At 42.8% G+C, this 12613-nt stretch overlaps 1 protein-coding gene and 1 long non-coding RNA gene across 2 annotated transcripts in view; one reads left to right on the top strand and one right to left on the bottom strand.

The window, feature by feature from the left end:
• LOC134458461 (glutathione hydrolase 1 proenzyme-like) overlaps positions 1-12613 on the top strand; it is a 43676-nt gene that overhangs the window by 19285 nt on the left and 11778 nt on the right. The window contains exons 6-7 of the mRNA XM_063210793.1: positions 9039-9199; positions 10586-10732. Of these exons, the coding sequence (XP_063066863.1) occupies positions 9039-9199; positions 10586-10732 (308 nt within the window). The remainder of the gene's footprint in view (positions 1-9038; positions 9200-10585; positions 10733-12613) is intronic.
• On the bottom strand, positions 2944-7419 carry LOC134458462 (uncharacterized). Its single transcript, XR_010036579.1, has 6 exons — positions 7308-7419; positions 6150-6210; positions 5806-5937; positions 5516-5613; positions 4471-4547; positions 2944-3146 (listed from the first exon to the last, which is right to left on the bottom strand). It is a non-coding gene; the product is annotated as an uncharacterized LOC134458462 (long non-coding RNA).

The raw sequence follows: 12613 nt of genomic DNA, 5'->3' as shown, positions 1-12613 counted from the left end.
CTGAAGTCCAGTGCCACATATTCCAAATGACATACCTAGTTTTACCTTTCCAGTTAGGGCAATGGGGCACCTAAGTCACGCCCTTCTACTTCCGATTCATGGGGCTGGAGCGCTCAAAATTTTGAATGAAAGTTAATGGAGCGAGTCAAGCTAAATCCTCATCCCGTTTGGCATGTGCTCCGGATTTCACATATGATGACAGTGAATTTGAAAGGTTTGGATTTGCGTCGTAAGACCACTCATTTTCGACACGCAAGAAACGTTATTTTAGCTTTTGTGCAAAACTATGTTAGAGACTACACGTGCGCCTCGCATATCTGACGTGAACCGAGGCACAGCCAACCCTACCGCTGCACTGCGGCTTAAGTGGCTGCACGTCGGACATGCGACGTCTGTTGTGTAGTCCAAATAATTGTATATTTTTGCACACACACAACTCAAAAATCGCTTGCCAAGTGAAGTCAACAAGCACACCATTGGTTGTTATTAATTCTGAGGCACAGCATATGTATGATCGACGGGGAAATGCGAGGTGGGTCGGAAAATAGCTTTGATCAGTCCATTACAGCCCAGTCAAAAGTTTTTGCGTTGCCAGCCCCATAAGCCGCCCGGAAGGGGTGGAGACTTAGGTGCCCCATTGGACAGGTAAAACCAGGTAATTTGAAATCTGTGGCACTGGATTGTAGCTTTTGAATCTAGGTTTGCCATTGTCTTAAAACAGAGGTGGACAAACCGCGTGACACATTTGCCCCAGCCAATATAATGAACCAGCTGAGCCTAATTACCACTTAAGCCAGGTTGATGAGGTAATTAGTGAAATCACCTGTATTGGGAGCACAAACAGAAGGAATATCTAAGCAGGTTGTGTATTCAGTCGATCCACTTACACAGACTTCAGACTCAGGACAGACTGATGGTCAAACTGCTATATTTAGGCAAATTTGCTCTTTTGCAACACAATATCAATTCCTTGCTGCCTTGGACCACTAGTATCTACTAGTGCTAGTATCAAGCAAGATATTGCAAAGCTGCATGACTGTTATATTTGTTTATTATATGGCGTGACATCATCGGTCGAATGCTCCATTCATTTCAACGGGGCTCCCCAACGTTCGCACGTCTGTTATTTTTCGATAACGGACGGGTTGGTCTATAACAGACCGCTGTCAATGGCAACAAGACTTTTCACTGCTAAAGCGACTTTTCAACAAGACTCTAATCAGCTGCTGTGATAGACAACACCTGTTGTCCTGGCTACCTAGCTGTTGCCTAGCGGTGTTCCACAACGGCACTGTTTTGTTTTGCGCAGCAACAATCTTTTAACATTAAAAACTATAATAGACTTAACATTAAATAGGCCTAAAGAAATGTCCCCGCCATGTATGAATCATTTAAGTATATCCATATAATAAGCGGGTTAACTTTCGGCGAGTCGGTCGCTTTGTGGAATAGCAGCACTTCAGAGAGAACAAGACCCCTCCGTTCCGCGTCGGGGTCTAAAGATTCTCTCTGTCGTGCTGCTATTCCACGGTAGCGACCTTCTCGCCGAACGTTAACCCTTACGTTTTTCACCTGTGGGCCTACAATTCATGGAGGAACATCTGTACTAAAGCTGTGAATGTTCCTTGGAATGCCTAGGCTACAAGGCAGTCAATACAACTGTATTGAAGAGTGCCATTACTCCACAGCACACAAGTGAACACTGCACACTGCACACAACAAAATTGCATTTATGCCTCACCCGTGCAAGGGGCAGCCCTCAGTGGCGCCCCATGGGGAGCAGTGCGGTGGGACGGTACCATGCTCAGGGTACCTCTGTCATGGAGGAGGATGGGGAGAGCACTGGTTGATTACTCCCCCCACCAACCTGGCAGGTCGAGAGTCGAACCGACCGGCATAACCGGCAACCTCTGGGATGCAAGCTGACGCCCTAACCGCTCACCCATGACTGCCCACTTAAGTACAGGTTTTGGGAAGCCACTCTTTCCAACATCACATACAGTTGTATTGTATGTACTCTATTGAACTACTGCAGGGATTTCTTGAAAAAACATAAGTCATTCCAAGGAGCATTCACACCTTTAGTACAGATGTTCCACCAGGTATTAACAGCTACCTGTACAATCCTAGGCCCACAGGTGAAGCACACAAAAGTCATACAACTTCGCAATCTCTTGCTTGATACTGGCAGTGGGTCAGCTGGTTCATTACGGTATATTGGCTATATTTGGAATATGTGGCACTGGACTTTGGAATCCAGGTTGCCCATCACTATCACCATTGTTTTGTATTTTCATGGGCCTGGTGGACCCAGTAGAATTAATCTAAATTTCAACACATTTTCCGCAGAGTGATTTTACTGTGCATAGAATTTTTTTTATCACACAGCTGAGGCAACATGTTTTTATTGGGTAGCTTTATGCAGCAAAATGTCCATTTCTATTCAGGGCTGGATTGGGCGATAAATAGGGCCCGGGCACTTTCGGATTTAAGGGGGCCCCCTCGTTATTATTAGTGCCGGAGAACTGACTCACCGGTGAGGCCCGCACCTTAATGGGCCCCTATTTTCAGTAATGTAAAAAATAAAACAATGGGGGCCCACGAGGGTGCAGGGCTCACCGGGAAATGCCCGCCATGCCAGATGGCCAGTCCAGCCCTGTTTCTATTCAAGATGTTGACTATCACCATTATTTTCTATTTTCATGGGGCTGGTGGCCCCGGTAGACTTCATCCAAATTTCAAAATATTTTACACAGTGTGTTTTTACTGGGTGTAGAACATTTTTACTATAGGGCCAAGGCCATATCTTTTCATAGGGGGCAACTGATGCACCCTAATGGTGGTGCTAAGTATTCATGAAAAAGGTAACATTAGTGAATGGGTAGCATGAATTCTGGAAATAAACAACTAAGAATCTTACACAGTGTACATCTAAAAGCAGTGCAAAAACTGATGAAACAGACGGTTAGAATGAAACAGAAATTTGAAAGTGTACTTCCATTCTGGAAGGTAACAGAGATTAAGAGCATAAACCAAAACAAACACTGCAATGGCCACAGGTACGTTACCAATGTCGTTGAGGACTCTCTGCCGATCACACGCACACGAAGACAATACGTTTCAGCTGGACCGTCCAGATCAACATCCTGGAAAACAGTAAACAAAACCCATGATTGAAGCCGTAAGCGGTATTTGTGGGTGCAAGTTTGGGGCATTTCTAACACACCCAGAGATGGGAAAAGTAGTATAGTAGTATATTTAGTATAGTTTATGAAAGGTATGAGGAGGATGTTGACTTGTGTGCCCTCACACTGCCTGTTTAGGCAATTGAATGTGAGATCAAACTGATGTTCAATTACCTCTCTTCGTTTTTGGTGTGGCTATGACCCCATTCTGGAGTATGTTTCTCAACAGCATCATTGGTAACTACAGTAAAAACTTTGCTTGCATGCAATTTCCCATTGGCAAAATACCAAGTCGCTAACTAACAACGGTGCTTTTGAGAAACAGGGTCATGATCTTTTCACGAGTGTTGGTGAGAAACTTTACACATACAGCTAAGTATACAGTGTGAAAAATTGTTACAATACATTACATTACACTTAGCTGACGCTTTCATGTATTCAAAGCGACTTACATTTATTACTTTTCAGGGTATTGGTTACAGGCCCTGGCGCAATGTGGGGTTAGGTGCCTTGCCTTAGGCACTTTAGCCATGGATGGAGATGTAGTGACAGGTCAGGGGAGATTCAAACCTGCAACCAATAGATTGAAAAACCAACTCTCTAACCACTAGGCCACGGCTGCCCCACCAGCACAATTATTAGTATTTTGAACATATTGGCCCTTTTAGGCACATTGTCAACCAAAAATTGTATGAGAGAGAAAGATATGTCAAACCCCACCCATCCAATGCAAAAGAGTCTGCTCAAAGTTTGGTCTCCTAAGGGGGAGTTGTCTAAGGTGAAACTATGAGAAAACTATTACCCTACAGCACGATCGTATTCCAGAACTAAAACCTATATTGAGTTTAAGTTTTCTTCTAAGATAACTTCTGCTGCTTCAGTAATGCGGCCTTCGCAATGTGCCACAGCAAGTGCAACACCCTCATGGGTAGATAGAGACCTGCAGAGATCTACAAATCAGAGATGACTGGTGTTGGATTGAACGTGAAATTTGGCAAAGGGTTTGTGATGATGTGAGGGTGCTTTAGCAAAGCTGGAATTGGGCAGATTCGTGTTTGCAAAGAACACATAACTGAGGCCAAGATGGCACATCAATGCAAGAAGGTTTGGTGTGTCCTCCAGCAGTGTCCAGAACGTGGATGAGATGCCAGGAGACATGTCAGGTAGCACAGGAGGAGCCCACCAGAGCCCAACAAAATGAGCCTCGCAGGCCACTGATGTGTGCGATCTCCCTATGCCACCTAATAACGAAAAAGACAGATCTAGCTGCCGAGTTGTAACATACCACTTTGTCTGGCTCTTCATTCAGGTAGACCGTCAGCTCCTCAGCATGCACTCCCTCTTCACATCAATGTTGTCAGTCTGCGTATGAGTGCCGGTCAATGTATGCCAGGAAACAAACATGCAGGAAAAACATTTTAACCAACAGGAAGAATAAACGCAGTACAGGTACAACCACATTAAACAAAGGACACATCTCATTTATCTAGTAGCGTAGTGTATCGTTGGTACTGGCAGTGAAGTGGTACAGTACGTCACTGTTTGATATGGCATGGTGCAGCTCTGACACTTTTCCATTAGCCCCAAGTACTCTGTACCATTTCAGCACTCAGCCCTGGTTCCAAACGTACTGAAGTGATGCCAAAATGTGACGTCTGACCTTAAAAAGGTACACTGTGCAGGAAATGGAGGAAACTACGCTGCTAATTGAAACTGGGCTGCCTATTGCCAAATTTGACCTTTTCATGAAAGCTTACCAAGTAATAAACTAATATTTTCTAGTATGGCCCAAATACAGTCATTTCTGCAGCTAAAAATGACTATTTCTGGAAATTCAAAATGGCGGAACATGGAGAAGATCCCCCTTTTCATGTATGAAAATAGCAATTTTTCCGTCATAATGAATACTTAGAATTTGATGGTGGTGGTAAGTATTCATGAAAAAGGTAACATCAGTGAATGGGTATCATGAATTCCGGAAATAAACAACTAAAACTCGTACACAGTGTACCTTTAATTCCCCTGATCATTTCATGGGAATCGCAAGCCAGACAGACATGAGAATCAAATAATAAAATAAAATAATAATAAAACAGAGCAGCAACCACATCAACTGACCTGCAAAAGACTGTTATATCATTGCCTAGGACTGCTGTGTGTAAAGCCAGCTGTAGTTAGAACTGAGGTGAAGACAATGAGTTCAAAACTGGCTGAAGGATTGAAATTAGTGGTAGAAATGCAATATGATCCAAGACACCCTACTTCTCCCCTTTACATTAGATCTCGAAATTTTAGCATTACTGTGATGCATGGCAGTGTGCATGTTTTACCTGAGTCATGGGCACCAGGATCCTCTGTATCTTCCTTGCATGAGAAGCACCTTTCTTGCTGAAGACCCGGAGCAGTGTTGTTGAAAGACCATCCAGCTCTGAGAAGAAATTCAACAGCAAACCAACTGTCATGATCCTCTTGAACTTGGCACTTAACTTGAAACAGGGCACAAAACACATACCTACAAAATACTTGTAACTTAAGACTTGTGACAAAGGTTACAAAAAGGCCTGATGGTCTTACTAAAATGAGGAAATAAACACACAAAAAAAATCAACAAATAACTTACCTCGCACATGTTAAAAAGAGCAAGCCATCTGGATTTAAAAACTGCAATCGTGGGGGCATCACAAATTACTTCATGCCTTCAATGAGCAAAGGTCTTGGTCAGTTGAGCTGAGGACCCAAACGTCTTGAATTTCTGTTGTGACCAGAAAGACAGATAAACTAATATAGGTGAAGGAGACAGCTATGCAGAGAAAAATGTAAAATAATTACAACAGATTTTACACACACACACACACACACACACACACACACACACACACACACACACACACACACACACACACACACACACACACACACAAGCTAATATTCATAGATTAGATACTACACAAGAACTTTCATCACCTTTTTCAGGGGCACCTTGTGAGAGGTAGCTGAGGTGAGGACCCTACAAACATCTTGAATGCTGAGGAATTAATATAAGTGAAAGAGACAGTTATGCAGAGAACAAAAACCCAAATAATAGTAACACATTCTACAAAGAAATTCAGTAAATGATTAATTACAAAAAATAACAAATTAACAGTATTTATATTTGCAACAATATGCATTTCTACCTCACTCAAGGTACAGTATATATTGAATGTAAATGCACTGGAATATCCTAAAGTGATCATTGATACAAAAAACTTGCTATGTCCTTTTTACACAACAAATGTAGAAGATCGAGTTTGAGGGAATGAGGGACATAAGGGCGTTTGCATGTGTGTTTCACTAGATACTACTGGGATTTACTTTCAACTATTTCAAAGGTCATAGCCAATTAGGCCTACATACATTGGTAAGTGACCCACGACATGAATCAAACCAGCTGCAAACTGCAGCATCTAGTTCTACACACGACGCACCCATTCAAACGCGCACTCATACACAAGCACACACAGCCAGTTCTGTCACGCAGTCTCACGTCTCGTCTTTTTTCAAACCGAAAAGTTCCACCGGCTAATCAACATTTACTGTGGCCGTACACACACAGTCAGACGGAGCAATACCAAAAATCAGCGGTAACTTTACTTCCCCTGTGTCATTGATGTGTGTAGAGCTACTGATGGTGTCTACGACTGTCCTGGATACATTTGAAATCAGACGCACACGGGTCTCGCAACGTCAATGCACAGAACTAATACAACGTTAATGAACCAGCTGTTGTCACCTAGCATAAATTAGCTAGCTGCCCGTTATGGGCTGCCAGGTAGTTTCTTTCGCTATAACTCGCAAAGTAACCGAAAATAATGTCACACATGCAAACATGCATACAGTACAACATGGGTGACAGCTTCCAAACTCCCAACAATAGTTACAACAAGGAGACTATATCGATAATTAGCCGCTAACCAGTTTGAATTGGTGAGAATTAGCCAGCTAAGCTTACTCTCTTGCTCATAAAACGTATGCCTTGATGCCAAAACTAAGTACACTAACGAAACGGGTGATATACATGTGATTCTAGGAAAGTCATGATGAATGCAAACAGCCCTACAGTGGTTTACTTTTTTGACTTACCCGCCTTCAGAGTGTCCGCGGATATGTATTCATTCAAAGAACTCGGCAAGCTCGTTGTTTCCGGCTGCCACACACAATCCGCACACTACTGCCACCATCTGTTCTGGCGTTGTAAAAGCCATTGGTCATCTTATTCAAAGGAATTAGGTTGTGACAACATTACTGGATTTGGGAAGTCGTTGGTTATTGGGCATCATGCTAAAGTTACATAACTTCATTATGCCCAATCACAAAACATAATTATTCATGGTAGAAGTGACATGTTTCCCTTTGATTAATTTAACATACACAACATATGGCTTTTTTCAGTGTAGAAGGAGAGAGAGGGACAGAGAAAGAGAGAAAGAAAAATAGGAAGATGACAGAAGGAAAGAGACAGACAGAGAGAGAAAGAGAGAGAGAGAAAGAAAGAAAGAAAGAAAGAAAGAAAGAAAGAAAGAAAGAAAGAAAGAAAGAAAGAAAGACTGAGAAAGAGTGAATTTTTAATTACACATTTTTTTTTCTCCTTTTTATTGCCTTTCACACGTCAAAGATTAGTTTTGTGGCCCAGCAGGTTATTTCCCGACAAGAGAAGATCATGATTGCTCTGCATGAGAACACCTCGGCAGATCGGTCCTGACATTAAATTACGCCCCTGTGAGTCTATAACGACTTACGTAACAGCAAAATTGCAATAAACGGCATTGTAAAAGCCGCGCGAGCTGGGAATAATATGCCGGCCGGGTTTTACAACCCACAACAAAATGGTTTCTAAATGACTAGCAGCCCACAACACATGACACCAGCGCCAGACAGCTGGTTCAAAATGATTTCGTTATTGTGGGTTTTTTTTCCGTTGAGTTAGTTTAAAGGTACACTGTGCAAGATTTTCAGTTGTTTATTTCCAGAACTCATGCTACCCATTCACTAATGTTACCTTTTTCATGAATGTTTACCAGCACCATCAAATTCTAAGTAGTCATTATGACTAGGAAAATTGCACTTTTCATAGATGAAAAGGGGGCTCTTCTCCATGGTCCGCCATTTTGAATGTCAAGAAATAGACATTTTTAGCTGCAAAAAATGACTCTACTTGGGCCATACTAGAAAATATTAGTTTATTTCTTGGTAAACCTTCATGTAAATATCAAATTTGGCAATAGGCAGCCCAGTTTCAATGAGCAGCATAGTTGCAGTACGTTTTTTGACCATTTCCTGCACAGTGTAACTTTAAAGGTTAAGTGTGTAATTTTAGTTGCTTTGAACATTTCTGCTGCCACATTTCATGGTATTATACAGTACAGTACATTTTGCAGCTGAAGATGTCTATGTCTGGTGATTCAAAATAGTGGACATGGAAAAGATAAAACTATTCTTGTATAAAAAAGTGTAACTCAGAAATTGATGGTGGTGGTACATATACATGAAAAAGATATCATCTGTAAATCGGCAGTAGCATACATATTAGAAATAAAAAAATGACATATTCTTACATTACATACAGTAGGCGATACTTTTCTACGGATAATGCGTAAGCTTAGCTACGTGGGCACAGGGAAATTAATTTGTTGTGAGTCATACATATACATCTGCATCCACAGATTTGGTGGGAAAGAAAACAAATATTGTGGAGATGAAATTTTTTCATTACATTCTACATTACATTACATTATATTCATTACATTCTAAGATGAACATCTTAATAAAATGTATTTTTCCATTGTTGCTGTTGTGTTTTCCGGTTCCTCTCAGTGAAGTGTTCTGTGATGCAGACGGAAACATCCTCAAGGAGAATGCAACCATTCGCTTCCCAAGATTGGCCGAGACCTATGAAACTATAGCCAATGAGGGTCCGGATGCGTTCTACAAGGGGCCAATAGCAGAGAACATGGTGAATGACATCAGAGCAGCCGGTGAGTAGTATATGTAAAGGGTTGTGAACATGAGAAATTATTTAAGCATTATGCAACATTGTGTTAGGCCTAAACATTTTTATTTGATGATGATTCTTACTTTCAATGCATTTTACATTATACAACATGTCATACTGAAGCCATCCACAACATTTTTTTTGTAGTGCTTCTTATCCCAATTAACATGCTCTCCAAACAAGACATAATCCAAACCGAAGCAGAAATTGGAATGCCGAAATGACGCTGGAGGATTTTGTTTTTTAATATCAGCAATCAAATAATGTTATGCAGTCTTAATCTCCTTTGAAACCCTAGCAACGGCAGCTTTATCACACAAGATGAAGAAACAGAGGCTAGTTTTTTTTCCCCACCAGAGATGTTTAGGGTAATCCTGCCAACAGTCGGGAAAGCTGATGGGTGAGGGCAAATAGGTCAGGTGTCGCGGGCCCAGTGAGAAAGGGGGCCCAGAACTGATGGGTGCTCATTACATTGTATGTATTGAAAGGAGACCATTTAAGATGACATTTTCCCGTGCCCGGCCAAAGCTTTTCAACAGTCCGATTGGCCTGGAGTTTCGTAGTCGCTGCTTCCTCACTGTGCCAATATTTATGCCAGTATGTAAATGCTCTGGGATGTTTTCACTCAAAGGATTATGAGTCATTGGCCTACACTGAGTCAGACATAAATATGTGTAATGTATGGTGCGTGTGCGTGTGTGTGTGTGTGTGTGTGTGTGTGTGTGTGTGTGTGTGTGTGTGTGTGTGTGTGTGTGTGTGTGTGTGTGTGTGTGTGTGTGTGTCTGGGTGCATATATGAGTGTGCATGTATATGTGCATGTGTGTGTGTGTGTGTAAATATATGTGTGTGTGTGTGTGTGTGGTGTGTGTGGTGTGTGTGTGTGTGTGTGTGTGTGTGTGTGTGTGTGTGTGTGTGTGTGTGTGTGTGTGTGTGTGTGTGTTGGTGTGTGTGTGTGTGTGTGTGTGTGTGTGTGTGTGTGTGTGTGTGTGTTGGTGTTGGTGTGTGTGTGTTGGTGTGTGTGAGAGTGTGTGCGTTCGAGTGTGTGTAAAGGATGTAGCTTATATTTTTCACAAAAATGAGGGTTAATATCTTTATCTCTCTCTTTTTCTGTCTGTGCATGTGTGTGTGTGTGCGCGGGCGTGCGCGTTCCCGTGTCCGTGTGCGTGCGATTGTGCGTGCGTGTGTGCATGTGTCCGTGCGCGTGTCCATGTGCGTGTGCGTGTGTGTTTTTATTTGTGTGTGCGTGTGTGGGTGTGTGTGTGTCCGTGTGCGTGCATGTGTCCGTGTGCGTGTGTTTCTTTGTGTGTGCGTGTGCGTGTGTTTCTTTGTGTGTGTGTGCGTGCCTGTGTATGTGTGTTTCATTGGGCAGGAGGCATAATAAGTCTTGAGGACCTTGAGCAGTACCAGGCTCGTTTGGAAAAGCCGCTGTGTGTCCCGGTGCTGCAGTACAACATGTGTGTCCCCGAGCCCCCCTCCAGCGGCGCAGTGCTGGCCCTCATCATCAACATCCTGAAAGGTACAGATGGACAGTGTCAAAGAAGGTGGATCTAACAAGAAGCGACATTCAGGTCTTTTATGGGAATAGGGGGCGTTTTGAGTAAATTTTGAGTCAAAATCGCCATTCTGGAATGAATAGGTAGTCACGTACATATGTGTGTCCCGGAGTCCCCCTCCAGATGGCTAGTCAGGGGTGTGGTGGGCGCGGTACGCGGGGGTACGCAGTCCACCCACTTCTCCTGAAGTGAGATTTAAAAAAAAAAATACATAGCAGTATTGCAGGTGATTGGCCAAACAGATGATAATTGAGAAGCAATGACGGTAGATTAAGGACAGTTGGGGAGTTTTACATGATAAGTTGCCTAATTATTTGACGACATTAAAAATCGCATACCCCCACTTAAAAAAACTGTGGCCAGTGGTGTAGTGGGGATTTTTAAAGTGGGGGTACACTTTATGACCTACACGAGACCCCCTCCAGCGGAGCAGTACTGGCCCTCATCATCAACATCCTGAAAGGTGCAGATACTCATGAACGGCCATCTGAGTACTTTGCTCTTAAATTTGCGTTACGCCCCTTTATGGGTGAAAACAAACCGAATGTCTCCGAATGGCTACATCGGCTAGCCTAAATGAACACATTCCATGCTTCAGCCACGGCTATTTGGCTATATTATTTGAACAGCCGGCAACACAACACGTTTTCGGCATGTTGCGCGTGAACAACGCTAGTCTACAGGTCCGTATCTTTCGTTTATTAACCCAAACATCACCAATTGACTTACATGGGTTATTTTACCCCACAAATGACCTACACGAGCCCAGCTGCGCAGTACTGGCCCTCATCATCGACATCCTGAAAGGTAGGCATTTTTACTGTCTCCAACACCAGAGTTTGTTGAGAGGTTATGGATTCGAGACTGGTGTCTATAGGTCTGCACCTGTTATTTTCTTCCAGGTAGCCACTCTAAGGTGCCGTTTCCACGTGGCAGGATATTTTTTTACCCGGGTATTTTTTTCTCCTGTTTAGGTGTAAACACAACATGTGGATAAAAATAAATCCTCCATTTGTAACAGATGCATTTTACCCCCCTAAATGGGATATTTTTTTCTCCTGCTTTTTTATATCTGGATTTTAAATATCTGCTATGTGGAAATGGAAGGCCAAAACCAATGTAACCAGGAGAAAAAAATATCCACATATGGAAATATCCTGCTACGTGGAAACAGCAACTAAATCACTGTATCTAAATAACCTACTATGTAATCCTCAGCCTTCTTCAAGGTGGCTCCAGTCCTATGTGTGCTATACATACAGATGTCTAACATACTGACCCTAATCCTTGACATGCTTAATGGTAGGCGACAGAAGACTAGCCAGGCCGTGCCCTCCTAGTGACGCAACACTTTCAGCGTTGCAACTAGTCAGGTCAAGAGCAATGCAAGTTCTTTCTGAGTTCCCCTCACTTTCTCGATAAGCAAACAACCATAAGCAAAAAAAGGGAGGTGGGTCAACCATGCCGTTTGGGAAACGTTAATTGTTATGCTCTTGGTCGGACCAAGTCTCGAAGAGATTTGAACGTCGATGATAATCAGGCTAGGCTAACAGTAGACTGCCCTGTGCCCTAGAGACCCAGACTCTAACATATGGCCTCACAATTAAAGCTGAAACATGATAGATATTGGCATTCCAAAAGAAACGAAAAAAGAAAACCTCGGATGAAATGAGCGAGGTCCACACCTCCCTGACCTCTAATGTAGCTACGGCCATGAAGGGAGGTAGGTCAACCATAGCCTGGTTGTCACAGACGGTGTGTTTGTGTAGACAAACTACGTCTGGTAGCACTGGAGTTAGCAAGCCGTTCTCGAGTCACAAAACAAATGGTGCATATTGCTACTC

Source organism: Engraulis encrasicolus, chromosome 11 (genome assembly GCF_034702125.1).
Source record: "Engraulis encrasicolus isolate BLACKSEA-1 chromosome 11, IST_EnEncr_1.0, whole genome shotgun sequence".
In the NCBI taxonomy this organism is placed as follows: domain Eukaryota; kingdom Metazoa; phylum Chordata; class Actinopteri; order Clupeiformes; family Engraulidae; genus Engraulis; species Engraulis encrasicolus.
Note: the sequence above shows the minus strand (reverse complement) of the source record. Positions and strands in the feature narration are given on the sequence as shown.